The sequence below is a fragment of the Mucor velutinosus genome (assembly GCF_035048745.1).
Source record: "Mucor velutinosus strain NIH1002 chromosome Unknown tig00000268, whole genome shotgun sequence".
NCBI classification, from domain to species: domain Eukaryota; kingdom Fungi; phylum Mucoromycota; class Mucoromycetes; order Mucorales; family Mucoraceae; genus Mucor; species Mucor velutinosus.
The window spans coordinates 401,706-422,597 of record NW_027041917.1 but is presented as its reverse complement, the minus strand read 5'-3'; the positions used below and the strand labels follow the sequence as shown (position 1 = coordinate 422,597).

At 37.7% G+C, this 20,892-nt stretch overlaps 5 protein-coding genes across 5 annotated transcripts; 4 read left to right on the top strand and 1 right to left on the bottom strand.

Moving 5' to 3' along the window:
- Positions 1-1,633: 1,633 nt before the first annotated feature.
- Positions 1,634-2,389, top strand: PHM7 (phosphate metabolism protein 7; the record flags this gene model as incomplete). The annotated part of the gene is made up of 1 exon (XM_064823259.1): positions 1,634-2,389. The coding sequence occupies one exon, from the start codon at positions 1,634-1,636 to the stop codon at positions 2,387-2,389; it is 756 nt and encodes a 251-aa protein (XP_064678571.1).
- Positions 2,390-11,136: 8,747 nt separating this feature from the next.
- On the top strand, positions 11,137-11,787 carry ATC70_003903 (uncharacterized protein; the record flags this gene model as incomplete). The annotated part of the gene is made up of 1 exon (XM_064823258.1): positions 11,137-11,787. One exon carries the CDS (start codon positions 11,137-11,139, stop codon positions 11,785-11,787), a length of 651 nt encoding a protein of 216 aa, XP_064678570.1.
- Positions 11,788-12,308: 521 nt separating this feature from the next.
- Positions 12,309-13,058, top strand: SLA1_1 (cytoskeletal protein binding protein; the record flags this gene model as incomplete). The annotated part of the gene is made up of 1 exon (XM_064823257.1): positions 12,309-13,058. One exon carries the CDS (start codon positions 12,309-12,311, stop codon positions 13,056-13,058), a length of 750 nt encoding a protein of 249 aa, XP_064678569.1.
- Positions 13,059-15,055: 1,997 nt separating this feature from the next.
- ATC70_003901 (uncharacterized protein) lies at positions 15,056-15,655 on the bottom strand (the record flags this gene model as incomplete). The annotated part of the gene is made up of 1 exon (XM_064823256.1): positions 15,056-15,655. The coding sequence occupies one exon, from the start codon at positions 15,653-15,655 to the stop codon at positions 15,056-15,058; it is 600 nt and encodes a 199-aa protein (XP_064678568.1).
- Positions 15,656-16,174: 519 nt separating this feature from the next.
- ATC70_003900 (uncharacterized protein) lies at positions 16,175-17,436 on the top strand (the record flags this gene model as incomplete). The annotated part of the gene is made up of 2 exons (XM_064823255.1): positions 16,175-16,307; positions 16,364-17,436. The coding sequence occupies 2 exons, from the start codon at positions 16,175-16,177 to the stop codon at positions 17,434-17,436; spliced, it is 1,206 nt and encodes a 401-aa protein (XP_064678567.1).
- Between the last annotated feature and the right edge of the window lie 3,456 nt (positions 17,437-20,892).

The following is a 20,892-nucleotide window of genomic DNA, read 5'->3' as shown; positions in this document are numbered from 1 at the left end:
CCTGCATCTCCAAGATCAGGCTTGTTTGAGCCATCAGCAAATCAAATGATTTTGCATATCCCACATGTGCAAATGCGCTTGTTGGACCAATGAATGAGTGCACTCAAATGTATGCCTTTATGTATCGATAAGGGCAAATTATAATATAAATAGCTTTTTTGGCTCAACATTTAATTTTATCAAATGCACCATACATGGCTCTTGGCTACTTTTTGAGAAGGTAAACACAGCCTTGTGCAATATTTAAACGCATTGTATTGTTATTGATCCAACAATCTTGATCGTGAATGAGTGTCATAGCACACTAATGTCTGAAACCTGATGAATGAACCGATCATCCACATAGCATTGCAACCTTCATGATCTGGATGAACCAGACAACAAAGCAGCATATACGGCAATACGGGAAAAAGTAGAGATCAAACAAGCAATGTACCAGGAGTGAGAATATTTCGCATTGTCCTTACTATACATGCCTGTCTTGGATAGCTTATTCTGCTTTTGAAACCATCCATTTAATTAAATAAAGGAGGGGATGTTCAACGCTTATTAAATCAAGATTGAGTTGCACAGCACATTTCTAAATCCTGATTATGAGAACCTGATTCATGGATCCGTTAGCACTTGACCGTTTAAGCGAAGGATATACAGATCAAAGACATATATGTATTTATTTGCCTTTTTTCGGCCTTCCTATTTTTAGACAATAAATGTCATTTTGCAGATTAAAAATCGATAGATTACATTGAATGTAACCTGCACACTGTGAGCGAATGACAGATCCTTGGCAGTTGGTACTGAAACCCGTTGTTGCTTCTTCAATGGCTAATTGTCACATTGCTCTTTGCTAAACAGCACTGCCAAGAGACTGGATTAATCCGTGATGTGTAATCATAGTTCTTTCGTAGTTGCTTGGATGTCTAATTCGTCAAGTTTTATAGCGTACACTCTTAATGTGTTTAACCGAGCCTGATTGCAACATGATATCAGCAAATGAAGTGGCGTATTCAAGCAGCATCCGATTTCTTACAAATTCTAGTGCTTTTCGACTTGGGTTTATTAATTATCCAGTCAGCCATTTGATTTTGATAAGCTATTTAGAGCAATTGCCAAGAGACAAACATGTAAACATCTACACTCCTATGTGAACATGCATTACAAGGTAGCACACAACCTTAATAGATCACCGTATTTGTGCATCAATAGTACATGCTATAATTAATCAATTGAACTCTGTAATTTCAATTCACGGTAGTTTTCATGGAAGAATAGAATTTCGAGATCTACTCCATGAAGTCATTTTGGTTCTCTTGTGGAAACTCAGTTTAGCTGTCTGAAGTAAAAATGACATTCTATCGATTCTGTTTGCCAAGACTGGAATTTTAATGTCGATCCATTGATTCTACTGAGACCATAAAAAAAAACTTTAACTGGAAGAAGAAGGTTTCTATTTGCATTTGTGTGGCTAGGAACCACATTTGATCTGTGTAATTTATTGTTCTCTCCCCCCCCACCCTCATTTTTGGTGGTGTACAAAGCTATCTTTTAAAAAAAAGGCTATAAATATTTGCCATCATACTCGTTTCTTTTCGTCTTCTTTCTTCTCTATTAATATATATATATATATATCAAAATGACTCTATCTACTGAAATGCGCTCAATTACCCCACCGCTCGATGCAAAGATCAACCATGAATTTACCAATTACTCCAAGAAATCATCAAGACATGGACATGGCCAAGATGTCGTTGATTCAAATAACATCAGACAAGTGGCTGGCTGTATACCATTAGATATGCAAAATCACAGAGTGTTACTCATCTCAAGCCGAAAGAACAAGGACGCTTGGGTCTTACCAAAAGGTGGTTGGGAGCAAGACGAAACACAAGAGCATGCTGCTACAAGAGAGACATGGGAAGAGGCTGGCATCAAAGGCACAATCACAAGGCAACTAGGTGTATTTGAAGAACGCACAAACAAGAAGAGACATCTGAAAGCACATCACTGGATTTTTGAAATGAGAATCGATGAAGTAGCCAAAAAATTCCCCGAAAAAAAGAAGCGAGAGAGAAGATGGTTCACGTTTCAAGAAGCATTGGTAGCAACTCAAGATCATCGTTATATCCAAGAAGCACTTATGCAATCCAGCTTAAATCCTGTTAGAGCCCCTCCATCTCCAAGAGATTCATTTGAAGATCAACAAGATGACATTGAATCAAAGCCAGCGGTTCATGCCATGAGCATGGTGTCTGCTACATCACCACCTACTACAGTTAATACTGCACCCACTACAGCTAATACTGCACCCACTACAGCTAATACTGCACCCACATCAAAGGACATGAAGCGTAAATCAATCATGAGATCACTCAAGTCCATCTTCAACTAAACCAGCATCATCATTCTACTCATAACAAATACTCTCTATTTTTCCTTTTTGTCATAAAGTATGCAAATAATAAAATCTGAATGCATTTCAACAGCAACATGTCAAATCACTCATTGATCATTGGTCCCTTTTATTTGCTGCAGCCTATGTCTTTGATCAGAATGCAATAAGCATGTCATGTACTTGATCAACAAAAATGGCGTCAAAAGCCTGCTTTATGTTCAAAACTTGTACAGCGCAATATTCTTGTTCAGATTCAAGACGTTGATTCAAATACATTCTTGTCATAGGCTTTATAAAGAAATAATAATAGTAACACAATGCAATTTAGCTTGGTTTGTGGAATAGGGGAACTTCATTCCAGTTTGGTTTGTGTATATTATCTATCGTTTGAGCTTGCAGTATACAATGCAGAGAGAATGTTGCCAGTAAGAGACAGCTCGCTAATTTCCTGTTTTGACAGTTTTGAATAATGGTATGAATCTGGATATTCATCGTATTCACATAAAATGAACCGGCGTTACAGCCATCGGTCCCGGAATTCCTTTCATTATGATTTAGTTTGCATAGAAGGATTCTACCACTTCCATGTCTGTAACATGGTTTTCTTTCTACCTATAAACTGCCACCGAGATCGTCATAAAAAGAGTTTCCTACCTCTCCATCTTTGCTCATCTCACTTGATCTAAACATTTTGTTTATAGTGCATCTGATAGTACTCTCGCTCTCTCTCTCTCTCTCTCTCTTTAAATGTCTCTTCGCTAAACTTGTGCATTCCTCACGTGTGGTTGTGTAGCCCTCTTTTTATTATTATATACAAAGCAAACGAGGAGCCGATCAAGTAATGCTTGAATGTATGCAAAGATGCTATCCAACCCTCCATATTGAGCAATGTTTCAGACTAAAAAAACCCATTTTTAGTGATCTTTCTCTCTTCAGGATTTCTCCTTTTGTTTATATGTGTACATTTATATTTAGAGATGCTTGTGCTTTGGCTTACATTATTGTGAGATGATGAGCCACCTCCTTTATTCTTACAACTAGTTTAACCAAATCAAACCGTTTGTGCAAGCTTTACAATGCGTATTTATAAAGTTAGGTAGGGGAACAGGTACCGTAATTTCGTGAATCATGGCAAGTAGTGCGCGGCTGCTTTAAATAAATTCATCAGGGTAGCACACACATCAATGACTTCCGCAGCTTTGTGTACCTGCTTTACATACACTCTGTCTAAAAAAAGCATCAACAATAAAGAGTGCCAAACGTAAGAATGAATCATAACGCAATTAATTATATCATGTACTACTGCAACAGCCTTTGCTTATATTTTGAGGCTCAGGATCAATGCATCACCACATGTGCGCAATTCATAGCAATTCAATGATGATTGTACGTGAGAGTATGTCTGACATGTTGCTCATAATCTTTGCTATTACAGAAATTGGAAGAGGCACCCATTTTGCCAGGCACCATCCTATCAAGTTAATCTCTTGTAAAGTCAAAATGTGTGCATGCTATTTTCACAATCGACATTTGCATTCTAGCAAAAGCTGAGTATCCTTGCACTGTGGCGGTGTAAATAGTACAATGCCGCACGCTTGGTTCGACTAATTTATGGCTAAATATATTTAATTGATTGTCACCCAAATGGTCTATATTGGTGACCATAATTGTAAAATAATGGATTACAACCTTACAAGAGAACATTTCAAGCTAGATGTTGTAAAATGGCATATGTTTATGCTTGACATATGCATATACTTGGAAGGGCAGCAAAGAAGTTTGTATCAAAAATGTCCTGTTGGCTTAGGCATTGCTTGATTATTAGCTTGCTTCCATTATCCACATCCTGTTCAATGCCAAATCCACACTATCATGTCCAAAAACTGCTCCTTATTTTCAAATCATTCAGAGCAACTTGTTGGAGCAGGTGCTTCACGAGAACAACATAGAACAAGTACAGACCACCCATTGAGAAACAGAATTTATGGTGTCTTTGGGATTTACTCTCGTGCGTCGTTATGGCTATTCTGTAATAACCTCTTCTTTTGCCAAATCAAAATTATCGTTGCATGTCGAAAAGTAATCATGCACCGCTCTTTCGTTATTCGAAAACTTGAGGTCATGACTATTCTCGTTCACGCTAGATTTATGGAAATCAAAGCAATAAACCCGTTGCAGAATGGCATCTCTAATTGTTGCAGCCAATGCTCTGCATCGTCTTCTACAATTTACTTATGGAATTTGTGAAATACCTACACATTTCAGCTTTTACCATCTCGTGATTAAGCAATCAATCCTACAAGCATATATGACAGAGCAACAAAGATATGCCAAACATCCAGGAACTATTGTATCTTCTAAATCTCTTTAGCCGTCTCTGACTCTGTCTCCCTTTGATTCACTGGTATCTGTCTAATTAAGCATTTTATACTATTATGATGGATTTCTGTAAACTACGTGATTTTATATTGCACTGTCATTTTAGGGCAAACACTGGTACAGGAACATGCTATTACTGTCAAATGTCTAGCATCAATGTTTCAAAATTCGATTTTGAATGGTGGTCCCAACTTTGAAAACAAAATCACTGTTGTTAAGATACTTATCTATCGCAGGTAGTAGCCCAAAATCAATGCCGCAACAGGTAGTGGCTGTTCAATGGGTTTATTTGACTAAAAGAATGTGAAAGTGAATAGCTTTGTAACCCTGTGCATTTCCAGTTGAGGAAAGGCACTTACAATGAATGAATTCATCGAATATCACTCATTCAAATTCATGTTATTTGAATCTGCCAATGAAGCGCTCAAATGTGCATCAAAGCATCATTATTCAAACATATTACTAAAGTAAAGATGCACTTTTATCTCGCACGTCGTCGCGTGAATGAATCACTCTTGATCACAGTGTATTTAATCAGACCCGTCGTGATGGTTGATATAATTATAGGTGATATTACCTTTATCCAAATAAAATCAAATCAACAACAAACGTACTACCCTTATGACCAGTGCTGTTGCATTGATTACTACTTTAAATCAAATATCAACAACATTTGCCAGATAACGCCATTCCCCAGTGAATAGCAACACATATTACTCTCTATCATCACTAATCCTACAAGCTAGTAGTTACAGATGTATAGCTACTATTCATTTTTTTTATTCAATTATTCCAGAATCTTCAGTTCATTTCATACATAAATAAAATACAGCTGATTTCTATTGTATTTTACTATTATTGCTTTATTTTTTTGCGAAATCTATTAAACCTGATTTCATTGCAACAAATATAATTCTAATATTATATAGCGCATTCCATGGCCGTGATGCCATCTATAGCCTACATGGTATATACCGTAGTATGAGTCTCATAGTACTAGCGTATCTAAAATTCATACCCTTCTTCTTATAGTAGTATAAATTTGTATCGTCGTACATCTAATCCAGTGCATACACAGTCTACATCTCAATCTGGAAACTGCATGAACTATCAGAATGCGAATCACAGTGGATCAACAGTCAGAATAAAGTGTCCATCGCTTGAGAATTGTGTCCCGTATGATGCAAAACATCTGGATCATCAGACAGAACTATTCCTCACTTACTTGTATAGCAACATAACCGACTACGTCTTATTTTTCGGCCAAATGTTGCATACAAGCATGCATCTTAGGGTACATTCACTTTCTCCTCAAGCCGCTTTTTACAGTGTAGCAACATAGGTGATGTTTATCGTATCACATCACATCTATGTTTACAAGTCCAGTCAATTGTGTGTGTACGGGTGCCTCAGGAACTACAATAGATTCAATCTCCCTAATGTCAAGATATCGAGATCCACCTACACTACATGAAACATATCGACTTTGGTGGCCTCTCAATAAGCTATACCAACAATCCATAAGGCCCCAGTAGCCTGCTATTTATATACCATCTCAACGTAGTAGTCATTGACCAGGGATCTACTATATTTAAACTAGTTAGATGCCCTGTAGTAAAGAAGCTCTTTGCTTTCGTTTTAGATACAGTTGACAACTGATTATTATCGTCGACTATTATTACGAATTCATCACAAAATTCTGTCCAAATCTAGCCACTTTGAAGCACGGACAACTCATGCTACAAAGCGTTGTGGACACTTGGAATAGGGCCAAACGTCTCCCCTTGGCCACGCTTTACTTATTAATGCTTTATCTCAAAATTTTTTGGGTCATTGCAAATCCATGGGAATTCCCATTCTTTTCATGTGTACTAGTAAGGGAAAATTTTTGAAAATCAAATGATCGCGTTTTTCACCCCAAAAATGAAGACTCTTCCTATGACACATATAAGATCAAATTAATCGCAAAGACGGAATGCAACAGTGGAAGCTCTTTCTATGAGGCTTTTATATGCTAACTTTTGACATAATCACAGAAAACCTGTTTTCATATTTTTGCATATTGCTCATTATTTTCGATCTGAAAGCTGAATATAATCAGCACCATTCGATGCGGCTTCTTTAGTCCTCTAAAGTCACATTAGAAAGCTGGGTGTGATAACGACAGTTTTCTTAGTCAAACTTGATAAAAACGTTTACAAGATGTCAGATCAAATCAAATTTGAACACAAAAATACCCACTACTACACAAATTCAAATTAGATTGCCGCAATTACGGCTGCCACGACGGCAGAGGGCTGAGAACAAATCTACTGGTTGTGACGTCGGATAGGACGTCCTCTCATTCTTCCATACCCTCCTTTTTTTTGCATAACGCGTTTAGTATCAAACCATGGCTGTTTTGGAAGCCGTTTGATTGATAATAACAATCTAGCTTCTGATACCACGGCCTTACACTGTTAAAAGCGCTTGATATTGCTTCTTTGAAGTGAAATGCATTAGGTACCATTTGATAACGAGCACTGGAAGGCGTAGAGCTAAAATTAATTGAATTTGTTTATTAGGTTTTGAAATTTTTTTTTGCCTGTTTGACATGAGTGGTGCTGCCGTTACTTGTCTGCTATCTCTGCTGTCTGTTTCTTTGGTTTACCATGTCTGGTGGTTGCTTCTTTGGTCTTTGTCTGGTTCCTGGTGTCGTTCATTCTTTGGTTTTTCTATGGCGCTGGTGTTGCTGCTGCTGCTGCTGCTAATCTGGTCTTTCCTGGTCTACTACTCTATTTGGTGCATGCTCGTTCTGTGGTCTGTCTCCGGTGATTGCCTATACTTTTCTGGTCTATCTGTGGCGGTGATAAGTGGTAAGTAACTTCATTGGTCTTTGTCTGATCTCTGCTAATGGCGTTCGTTCTTTGGTTCTTTTATAATGCTGGTGTTGCCGCTGTTGCTGCTAATATGGTATCTCCTGGTTTACTGCACATGTTGTATGCTTGTTTTCTCTGATCTATCTCTGGTAGTTGCCTATACTCTTCTGGTCTATCTGTGGTGGTGGTAAGTGGTAAGTAGCTTTTTTTCTTGTGGTTGCAATGATGTAAAGCTTCTCTGGACGCTTTTATCATTGCTTCCTTTCTCATGATAATGCATTCATGATGCTTGACTTGTTGCGCTTTCTTTTTTCTTTGTTGGCTGTGATATGATCAGCTCAACGCATGCTTGCAATGTTGTTGCTTCGTATGTACGAACAACAAGCATGATGTGCTGCTATATATCTGTATTACGGTTGTAATACTACTATGTTATATGGCCGTGGATTGTTGTTTGTGTTACCTCTGTGGCTTCACACAACAACATTAGTCACTATGTTGTATTGCATACTTAAAATACTGCTAATGCTCTTGCAATTGTATGTGTTTGTGTTGCTTTACATCCGACTATTACCATGCACTTTGCTCATGTATGCATTTTTGTTGCAACAATAACGAACTGTTCTGAGCATCTTTGATGTTGTACTTGTTGTTAAGCTTTTCTTTTAACTCACCTTTTTGTGTGAGTGTTCCTTTTCTTTGCCTACATACTACTATACTTCTATAGTACAGTATTATGTTCTGTTCTTCCTTTTTTTTTTTCTTTTATTATGCTTCTTTGAAGCATACCTCTTTATTACGTTGTGGTGGATGTGCCTATCGCTGAAGCTCAACAAGACTTTATCCGAGACTAGGAGATGGATAGGCTGCCTCCACTTGGTTATTGCTACTTACTTTAGTGATGATTGAGAATCTCAATGCCAGAATTTAAAAGCTAGGTGGTGTAAGTAAGGCATGTTCTAGCACCTGAGGGAAATTTGATGATAGTAACAGCCATATTGCTATATATAGCGGCGCTTAAAATTTTGCCTCACATCAAAACAGGGGGAAACCTTCGCAAATTTTTTTTAGATCAGCGGAGTTTTCAAGCAATTTGATTGGCTCAGGGGTTCAAACGGCGAAGGGCTACAACTAGTTGATCTGCTATTGATCTGACATTTATGATGATTTTTGTTTTTATATAAAAGGGTATCCAAACGTGTTGTATTCACACATATAACTGTTCCTGAATCACAATGTCGTAGATTGAATTCAGTAATAAACTATGCACATATGAAGCATATGTAAATAAACTGTATCAACCTGTAAACGATAACCATGATATTCACATAAGCTAAGTTTCAGTAAGCTACTCTTTTTATGTCAAATGATAGCAGATAAGGAATGTAAGTAATCAACGTTGCCAAGAGCAACTAAAGATACTTAGACTGATCATCTATATCTGAAATAATTACCATTTAGCATAAGTGAGGATTCACACTAAAGCTTAGCATGAGAACACCATTCTAGACGGGTGCGTAAGCACTCCATAAATCATACATATAAATAGCAGTGTAGTGAAATCAGGTTTAAATAGATTTCACAAAAAAAAATAAAGCAATAGTAAAATACAATAGAAATCAACTGTATTTTATTTTGTGTATAAAATGAACTGAAGATCTTGGAATTGAGTAAAAAAAGAAGAGTATTTATACATTTGCAACTAGCTTGTAGGATTAGTGATGATAGAGAGCAATTGGTTCTGCTATTGCGATATCTGGCAAATGTTGCTGATGTTTGATTTAAAGTGGTAATCAATGCAAGAGCACTGGCCATAAGGGTCGATTTGAGTAACCTTGATGGGCTTGGGTGAGCTATCGTCATAGCATGTTTTAATGTAACCTTGATGGTTTAAAGTGTGATATTTGTTATTGAAGTACGGAACCCTTTATCTGGGATATTGTGCAACTATGGCAGCAGGGCATAATTGTCATATTTGAATATGCTTGTTATTGATTTTGTGGAATACATCCACTATGATCTGCATTCCGACAGTTCATCCAGTTACCAGTGCTGAGGATATAGATCATCTCTGAGAGGCAAATGTATTAGGCGTTGTATATTACATAAGAGGATCTGAGAATGAGCTGAGATGCATAGTAGAAGTGAGAGGTCTTTATTCAAGCAGCACGAAGGAACGTGAGTGGTGCCATCAAATGGCTAATCTATATCCTGGTTCCTAGAGAGTGGTAGCCTATGGCCTTTCGTCCCTGGAAGGGGGTTTCAATTCCGACAAATGTTCTTCCGCCAAAGCTATTAGGAAGAACATTCTATTCTGGATCATCTTTGTTGTTTATCCTTGACTGGTGGTTCATGAGTTCTTATACAACACATCCTCGTTAACTGGTTCAAGGCTTATACAATTATCCCGCATTCAAGATCAAGGTCCTATTGCTGCGGCACTGTCAAATAATAACTATAAATACCTTTGATATCTACACTAATTTTGATCCCTATTCAATCTTGGAATAACATAATAAATATATTCAGTTCTAATTGTATTTACTCTGTCTATATTTCGTTATTCTAAACAACCAGATTTAGATATAAACTGTATGTATGTTTAGAATAACGAAATATAGACAGAGTAAATACAATTAGAACTGAATATATTTATTATGTTATTCCAAGATTGAATAGGGATCAAAATTAGTGTAGATATCAAAGGTATTTATAGTTATTATTTGACAGTGCCGCAGCAATAGGACCTTGATCTTGAATGCGGGATAATTGTATAAGCCTTGAACCAGTTAACGAGGATGTGTTGTATAAGAACTCATGAACCACCAGTCAAGGATAAACAACAAAGATGATCCAGAATAGAATGTTCTTCCTAATAGCTTTGGCGGAAGAACATTTGTCGGAATTGAAACCCCCTTCCAGGGACGAAAGGCCATAGGCTACCACTCTCTAGGAACCAGGATATAGATTAGCCATTTGATGGCACCACTCACGTTCCTTCGTGCTGCTTGAATAAAGACCTCTCACTTCTACTATGCATCTCAGCTCATTCTCAGATCCTCTTATGTAATATACAACGCCTAATACATTTGCCTCTCAGAGATGATCTATATCCTCAACACTGGTAACTGGATGAACTGTCGGAATGCAGATCATAGTGGATGTATTCCACAAGAAGAAAAGAACATATTACTATAGGAGTATAGTAATATGTAGGCAAAAAATGGACACTCACACAACGCGAGTCAAAGAAAAGCATATCATAAATACAACATCAAAGATGTTCAAAAGAGCTCGTTGTTGTTGCAACAGTATTGCATACATGAGCAAAGTGCATGGTAAATAGTCGAATGTAGAGTAACAACACAAACACGTACAACTGCAAAAGCAATGGTGGTATAAATTTGCACTACAACATAATGACTAATGTTGTTTCATGTCAAACCACAGAGGCAACACAACCAGCAAAAGAAGAAGAAAGCGCAACAAAGTAAACATCATGATAAAATGCATTATCACGAGAAAGAAAGCAATAATACAAACGTTCAAAGAAGTTTTATATCATTCCGACCAGAAGAAAGAAGATACTTACCACTTACCACAACCACAAATAGACCAGAGAACAAGCATGCACCAAAGACAGTAAACCAGGAAAGACCGGATTCGCAACAGCAGCAGCAATACCAGCACCATCGAAAAACCAGAGAACAAACGACACCAGAGACTAGACAAGGACCAGACAAGGACCAGAGAAACATCAGACAAAGACCAAACAAAGACCAAACAAAGACCAGACAAAGATCAGACAAAGACCAGAGAAAGGCCAAACAAAGACCAGACAAAGACCAGACAAAGACCAAACAAAGATCAGATGAAGACCAAACAAAGATCAGACAAAGACCAGACAAAGACCAAACAAAGATCAGACAAAGACCAAACAAAAATCAGACAAAGACCAGAAAAAGATCAAAAGACCAGACAAAGACTAGACAAAGACCAGACAAAGACCAGATGAAGACCAAACAAAGATCAGACAAAGACCAGACAAAGACCAAACAAAGATCAGACAAAGACCAAACAAAAATCAGACAAAGACCAGAAAAAGATCAGACAAAGACCAGACAAAGACTAGACAAAGACCAGACAAAGACCAGATGAAGACCAAACAAAGATCAGACAAAGATCAGACAAAGACCAAACAAAGACCAGACAAAGACCAAACAAAGATCAGACAAAGACCAAACAAAAATCAGACAAAGACCAGAAAAAGATCAGACAAAGACCAAACAAAGACCAGACAAAGACCAGACAAAGATCAGACAAAGACCAAACAAAGACCAGACAAAGACCAAACAAAGACCAAACAAAGACCAGACAAAGATCAGACAAAGACCAGACAAAGACTAGACAAAGACCAGACAAAGACCAGATGAAGACCAAACAAAGATCAGACAAAGACCAGACAAAGACCAAACAAAGATCAGACAAAGACCAAAGAAAGATCAGACAAAGACCAGACAAAGACCAAACAAAGACCAAACAAAGACCAGACAAAGACCAAACAAAGATCAGACAAAGACCAAACAAAGATCAGACAAAGACCAAACAAAAATCAGACAAAGACCAGAAAAAGATCAAAAAACCAGACAAAGACTAGACAAAGACCAGACAAAGACCAGATGAAGACCAAACAAAGACCAGACAAAGACCAGACAAAGATCAGACAAAGACCAGACAAAGACCAAACAAAGACCAAACAAAGATCAAACAAAGATCAAACAAAGACCAAACAAAGACCAGACAAAGATCAGACAAAGATCAGACAAAGACGAAACAAAGACCAGACAAAGACCAGACAAAGACCAGACAAAGATCAGACAAAAATCAGACAAAGACCAGACAAAGGCCAAACAAAGACCAGACAAAGACCAAACAAAAACCAGACAAAGACCAGACAAAGACCAGATGAAGACCAGACAAAGACCAGACAAAGACCAAACAAAGACCAGACAAAGATCAGACAAAGACCAGACAAAGACCAGACAAAGACCAGACAAAGACCAAACAAAGACCAGACAAAGACCAGAGAAAGGCCAGACAAAGACCAAACAAATACCAGACAAAGACCAGAGAAAGATCAGACAAAGACCAGAGAAAGGCCAGACAAAGATCAGACAAAGACCAGACAAAGATCAGACAAAGACCAGACAAAGATCAGACAAAGACCAGACAAAGATCAGACAAAGACCAGACAAAGATCAGACAAAGACCAGAGAAAGATCAGACAAAGACCAGAGAAAGGTCAGACAAAGACCAAACAAAGACCAGACAAAGACCAGACAAAGACCAAACAAAGATCAGACAAAGCCCCAACAAAGACCAGACAAAGATCATGTAATGAAATAGCCACCCAAACGCAACTTAATTGAAAACCAAAGTTCATCAAATAGCACTCATTCAAATTCATGTTATTTGGATCTATTAATGAAAGCGCTCAAATGTAAATCAAAAACCCATTTAAAAATACTAAAGCAAAGATGCATGCTTATATCGCACATCGTGTGAATGAATCACTCCTGATCACAGTGTATTCAATCAAGCCCATGGTGGTCGTAATAAGTGATGGAATCTTTATCCAAATAGAATCAAATCAATAACAAGCATATTCGAATATGACAACTATGCCCCGCTGCCATAGTTGCACAATATCCCAGATAAAGGGTTCCGTACTTCAATAACAAATACCACACTTTAAACCATCAAGGTTACATTAAAACATGCTATGACGATAGCTCACCCAAGCCCATCAAGGTTACTCAAATCGACCCTTATGGCCAGTGCTCTTGCATTGATTACCACTTTGAATCAAACATCAGCAACGTTTGCCAGATATCGCAATAGCAGCATCTATTGCTCTCTATCATCACTAATCCTACAAGCTAGTTGCAAATGTATAAATACTCTTCTTTTTTTACTCAATTCCAGATGTTGTATTCACACATCTAACTGTTCCTGAATCACAATGTCGTAGATTGAATTCAGTAATAAACTATGCACATATGAAGCATATGTAAATAAACTGTATCAACCTGTAAACGATAACCATGATATTCACATAAGCTAAGTTTCAGTAAGCTATTCTCTATATGTCAAAAGATAGAAGATAAGGAATGTAAGTAATCAACGTTGTCAAGAGCAACTAAAGATACTTAGACTGATCATCTATATCTGAAATAATTACCATTTAGCATAAGTGAGGATTCACACTAAAGCTTAGCATGAGAACACCATTCTAGACGGGTGTGTAAGCAATCCATAAATCATACATATAAATAGCAGTAGACATTCACTCTTCCCTCTCCTCTTCATCTGATTTTACGAAAATAAACTTATATCCATTCTCACGTACTTTTAGATTTACAACACCAGGATCTTCAGTTCATTTTATACACAAATAAAATACAGTTGATTTCCATTGTATTTTACTATTGCTTTATTTTTTTTTGTGAAATCTATTTAAACCTGTTTTCACTACACCATGGATCATCATTCCACTGTGACTAAAAAAGATTTGAATATTGCTGAATATTTCTACAAATTTGTCGAAATTTTTCTGAATGGCATTCAGAGAAATTCGGAAAAGTGCTCACTTAATTCAGAAAAATTCAAAAAATTCATGTAGTTTAGGGTGGTTTGCAAAATATTCATAAAAAAATAAATCAGATATATAATAGCATTTAGTGCTATTACAATAGAAACCATTGTTTATTTCTTGACATATAATAATTGCGCTACTACTACAGAGAAACATGATGATATTACATTACGGGCAATAACAACGAAGCGTAGCCTAATCAGAATAAGCATAGAGATCAGAATTCCTTACGACTTGCGCACTCTCTTATTGTTGGGTCCCTAAAACACAAAGATAAGTAGCTCCATCTATGATATCAATGCCTTATGATTACCTTTATGTTTCTACAATTTAAGAGATAGAGAGAATATCAGCATAAAATGGCTAACTCCAGGGCGATGATAAGAGACTTACTGTCTTTGCAAATCTTGCGTTTCTGGTGATGAATATCTTCTGTGCTTTTCATATTCCTTTGCCTTTGATTTGTTTGATGCAGATACATTTTTTGATACTGGAGATGGCTGCATTGGCTATAGTGATAGTGCACATTATAAAATGGAAAAGAAATGTGAGTTACTGCGCTATATCTATGAAAGCTTAATTACTTGTTCTACTAGAGGCATATGTTGCGTGCTGATTCTTCTATAATATTACGATTAGTATCAAAGAGTACTTTTCTCTATGCAGCATTTACTTTTGTGATCCAGTATTTCGAGAAACATGAAAATTGATCTTGTCTACAATCAAATTTTCGTCATCGTCGACAGAATCTTCTTCGGATTGTGCTTGGGATCATCCCTCAGAAAATACCAGATCATCATCGAATTGGGTTTCGTGAATTGCGGTGTCATTGCTTGGCCTGGCACTGTATTTGTAATCGATTATGCCAGACAATGATTTGGAGACAGCAAACTGCGGCAACCAATCTTTGAAGAACCCAGAGATGTCAACGCCCTTTTTGGCTACATCGTTAATGACGGTCTTGACCAACAAGGCTTGAAACCTGTCGTCCAGCTTGCTGAAAGTGATATTCGGGAACTGCCTGTCAGCTTTCTTTGCCTGGTTGTATGCTGCATCTTTGACAAGCTCCCAGACTTTCTTGCCATCAAGGTTTTCCCCACCTAATCGATGCTCCTCAAGGACGTTGATGCATAGCTCAACAGAAAGCTCCTCCAGATGTTTGTTGTCTGCTTTGCTTGGACGGCATATCACTCCATCTAGTCTCGCAACATTGGTCGTGCTCGAAGAGGTAGATTGTTGAACAATGTGCTGCAGCATAGCTTTTACTTCGGTCTGGTTGTCATTACATTCCTTGACCTGTTTGCTAAGATTGGACAAGTCCTGTTGAATGTTCTCCAATCTTTGCAAGAATGGTTGTTGTGCTTGATCCATTTTTGAATAAGTGATTAGTGTAAAGTGTAAAATAGAGCAGTGCTTCGAGATGGTTGTATCAATTGCGATAAATGCGTAACAATCTATGAAAGACAGAGAAAAACTGGTCTAGTAATGTTTCCAATAATTAATAGCACCCGCTATCACAGACATTGATGTTTCAATCATGCAGATTGACACGCATGCAATATAAGGAGCATAAAAGACAATCCAGACAGATTTGTGTTTAACCTTTATTTCTAATATTATTTACGATGCCATTTTTTTGTGCCCAGTGTTGTCGAAGAATTCGCAATAGACATGAAAAACAGCATAAACTTTGGCACTCTTCAAATGACACAACAACTGTAGACTAATCAGTATTAAGGAAAGAAAGCAAGAACTGAACATGATACTCAGGCTGGATCTTACATTGAAAGAAACAGTCAGCAAGAAAACAGCGATGGTGAACCTGGTAGCGATGGAGAATATGACTTTGGAGACTCTGATGGACTCGGCGCTAACTATAGTGACAATCAGATGTCTGACAGTTGCGAGGCATTACCACCACTGGATGCTAAAAATACTGAGATCCACAAGATCTTCAGGGAAGAAAACTTGACAAACTCAAGCATCCGAAGACTTGTTCAATGGCACAACCAAACGTATCCTTGTAAGTAACCATAACAAAGTTGGTTGTTTCAAAGCGCTAACATTTACTATGATAAGTTGCAACGCCTATAGTCTCAACATTCAAGGCCAGCTCTGCTAGGAAAAGGGTCACTTCTTTTGCACCTTATACAGTCGATGTGTGCATCAGGTATTGCTATGCCTTTCAACCACCAGAGGATGGGGACGAATGTCCAGTGTGCTTTGAAAAGAGATTCAATATTGATGGTAGCCCCAGAAGAACCATCAAGATGCTACCAATTGGTCCACAACTTGCCACGTTGTTCGAAAATCCAAACTTCATCAGAGTGCTTGATGACGAGGATTCATCCATCAGAGCAAGGTTCAAGGGCGATACAATGCAAAATTTAGTGAACAACAGACATCTATTCGACAATAGATACGACATTGACCTGTCCCTGTACGTAGATGGATTCCAATCACACAAAAAAGGCGGTGCAATGTTGAACTTGGTCATGATACAAATCTTGAGCCTTCCTTCTGCCTATAGATACAAAATGGAGTTCCTGATTGATTTCGCCATTATCCCAAACACCAAGAGATTAGACAGTTACCTCCAATACCTTGTCAACGAATTGGAAAAATTGGCTCGTGATGGACTACAGGTGCAGAGAAACAACTCAACAAGTATCTCGCTCAAAGTTCACCTCATGGGATCCTTTGGTGATATCCCCAGCGTCAGCGAACTCAATTTCCTCGCATCCCATACGTTGCTTCAAGGCTGCCGTTTTTGTGCGATCATTGGCATCAGCAAAAATGGTGTTATTTCTTTTCAACTAGCAGCTAATGATGAAGATCGACCACTACGATTGCTAACAATTGAAGAATACAAATCCAGTGCACTAGAACTTGGTATCGAAAGGCCTTCTTTGTTTCGAAACCTGCCATCATTCATTGATCCAACATTTGTGGGCTTGGATGAATTTCATTTGTTTGGACAAAACATGACACCAAGAATCAAGAAAATGTTTACGGACAAGGAATCAATTCTTCGCTTGAAACCGCGACAAATAGAGAAGATCAGCATTTGCTTGAACCAACTTGCAAGCATATCACCTTTGATCTTCGAAGGCAATTTCATGGATGTCTTCAGCAAGGGAGGGACGGATTGAGGAGTAGATTGGTTGGTGTTCCTGAAGTACTTTGTGCCCACAGTTCTTATCGACCACGTTGATTTATGCCATTTGGATCCTACTGTCTCTGAAGCTGCCAAGGAAGCCCTACGTACAATATCTCTGATTTGCTCAGTATGCTTGCAGCAGGATATATCTGAGAGCGAGATACAAAAATTGGAAGAACTGGTCACCAAGTGGCACCAATTTCTTTGTCTTCACATCTCAGCAAAATTCTTTCCGATCAGCGAACATTATTTGGAGCATATCACGATGGTGATTCGAAAGATAGGCCCCATGCCTCAGTACAGTTGCCGTGTTTTGGAGAGAAGGATCCAAATGATCAAGAAGAGAATCCATGGATGTAATCAAGTCGCAAAACAAGCGGAAAATATTATGCTGGATATTGCATGTAACAGCTATGAAAAAAAAGAAGGACTGTTGTGCCGGAAGGGCTACAAGTGTCTATAAAGATTAAGGTATTCTTGATGGGTAGATATGTCTGTGTTGTGCAACAACATGGACAAGCTATGATAATTAAAGTGCATCTCAGCTATCTAAATACTGAGGTTCACCAGATGTGATAAGCGTTGTACAAGATAAATTGCTACTTTGGCATTCAGAACTTAGTATAAATAGAATAACTCTTGTCTTCATCAATAAATCTTTAGTTTTTTGTGTCTGATCTTATTCAAATAAGTCTTTTCTTGTTTTTATAATATTGAACATTTTTTATAAGCTACAAATAATAATCCTTTTATTCTTTGTGCTTAACAGTTGCTCTGCAATAATATATCTTCGTTCTTTCTTCTTCCTATCCTATTATGACATTCAGAGAACTCTAAATAAAAAATGGAGCACGACTCCCTTACAAGAAAGAATCTCAAGCAGTTGACAAATAAGAAAAAAAATGGCGTAGCGATGACTACTCGTTTTTCTGATGAAGATCGTTTCGTGGTAAAAATCGCTGGATAATATCTAAATTTTTCTAAATTTCTCCAAATTTCTCTAAGCTTAATTTATTAACTTTCATCTGCATGAATTTATCTGAATATTTCCAAAGGGATTTGGACAAATTCAGAGTGATTAAGACATTTTTAGGATATTTCAGAAAAAATTGGTCAAATTCTAATATATTCAGATAAATTTGAACCTTTTTTAGTCACAGTGTTTGCTTTCGTTTTAGATACAGTTGACAACTGATTATTATCGTCGACTATTATTACGAATTCATCACAAAATTCTGTCCAAATCTAGCCACTTTGAAGTATGGATAACTCATGCTACAAAGCGTTGTGGACACTTGGAATAGGGCCAAACGTCTCCCCTTGGCCACGCTTTACTTATTAGTGCTTTATCTCAAAATTTTTTGGGTCATTGCAAATCCATGGGAATCCCCATTCTTTTCATGTGTACTAGTAAGGGAAAATTTCTGAAAATCAAATGATCGCGTTTTTCACCCCAAAAATGAAGACTCTTCCTATGACACATATAAGATCAAATTAATCGCAAAGACGGAATGCAACAGTGGAAGCTCTTTCTATGAGGCTTTTATATGCTAACTTTTGACATAATCACAGAAAACCTGTTTTCATATTTTTGCATATTGCTCATTATTTTCGATCTGAAAGCTGAATATAATCAGCACCATTCGATGCGGCTTCTTTAGTCCTCTAAAGTCACATTAGAAAGCTGGGTGTGATAACGACAGTTTTCTTAGTCAAACTTGATAAAAACGTTTACAAGATGTCAGATCAAATCAAATTTGAACACAAAAATACCCACTACTACACAAATTCAAATTAGATTGCCGCAATTACGGCTGCCACGACGGCAGAGGGCTGAGAACAAATCTACTGGTTGTGACGTCGGATAGGACGTCCTCTCATTCTTCCATACCCTCCTTTTTTTTGCATAACGCGTTTAGTATCAAACCATGGCTGTTTTGGAAGCCGTTTGATTGATAATAACAATCTAGCTTCTGATACCACGGCCTTACACTGTTAAAAGCGCTTGATATTGCTTCTTTGAAGTGAAATGCATTAGGTACCATTTGATAACGAGCACTGGAAGGCGTAGAGCTAAAATTAATTGAATTTGTTTATTAGGTTTTGAAATTTTTTTTTGCCTGTTTGACATGAGTGGTGCTGCCGTTACTTGTCTGCTATCTCTGCTGTCTGTTTCTTTGGTTTACCATGTCTGGTGGTTGCTTCTTTGGTCTTTGTCTGGTTCCTGGTGTCGTTCATTCTTTGGTTTTTCTATGGCGCTGGTGTTGCTGCTGCTGCTGCTGCTAATCTGGTCTTTCCTGGTCTACTACTCTATTTGGTGCATGCTCGTTCTGTGGTCTGTCTCCGGTGATTGCCTATACTTTTCTGGTCTATCTGTGGCGGTGATAAGTGGTAAGTAACTTCATTGGTCTTTGTCTGATCTCTGCTAATGGCGTTCGTTCTTTGGTTCTTTTATAATGCTGGTGTTGCCGCTGTTGCTGCTAATATGGTATCTCCTGGTTTACTGCACATGTTGTATGCTTGTTTTCTCTGATCTATCTCTGGTAGTTGCCTATACTCTTCTGGTCTATCTGTGGTGGTGGTAAGTGGTAAGTAGCTTTTTTTCTTGTGGTTGCAATGATGTAAAGCTTCTCTGGACGCTTTTATCATTGCTTCCTTTCTCATGATAATGCATTCATGATGCTTGACTTGTTGCGCTTTCTTTTTTCTTTGTTGGCTGTGATATGATCAGCTCAACGCATGCTTGCAATGTTGTTGCTTCGTATGTACGAACAACAAGCATGATGTGCTGCTATATATCTGTATTACGGTTGTAATACTACTATGTTATATGGCCGTGGATTGTTGTTTGTGTTACCTCTGTGGCTTCACACAACAACATTAGTCACTATGTTGTATTGCATACTTAAAATACTGCTAATGCTCTTGCAATTGTATGTGTTTGTGTTGCTTTACATCCGACTATTACCATGCACTTTGCTCATGTATGCATTTTTGTTGCAACAATAACGAACTGTTCTGAGCATCTTTGATGTTGTACTTGTTGTTAAGCTTTTCTTTTAACTCACCTTTTTGTGTGAGTGTTCCTTTTCTTTGCCTACATACTACTATACTTCTATAGTACAGTATTATGTTCTGTTCTTCCTTTTTTTTTTCTTTTATTATGCTTCTTTGAAGCATACCTCTTTATTACGTTGTGGTGGATGTGCCTATCGCTGAAGCTCAACAAGACTTTATCCGAGACTAGGAGATGGATAGGCTGCCTCCACTTGGTTATTGCTACTTACTTTAGTGATGATTGAGAGTCTCAATGCCAGAATTTAAAAGCTAGGTGGTGTAAGTAAGGCATGTTCTAGCACCTGAGGGAAATTTGATGATAGTAACAGCTATATTGCTATATATAGCGGCGCTTAAAATTTTGCCTCACATCAAAACAGGGGGAAACCCT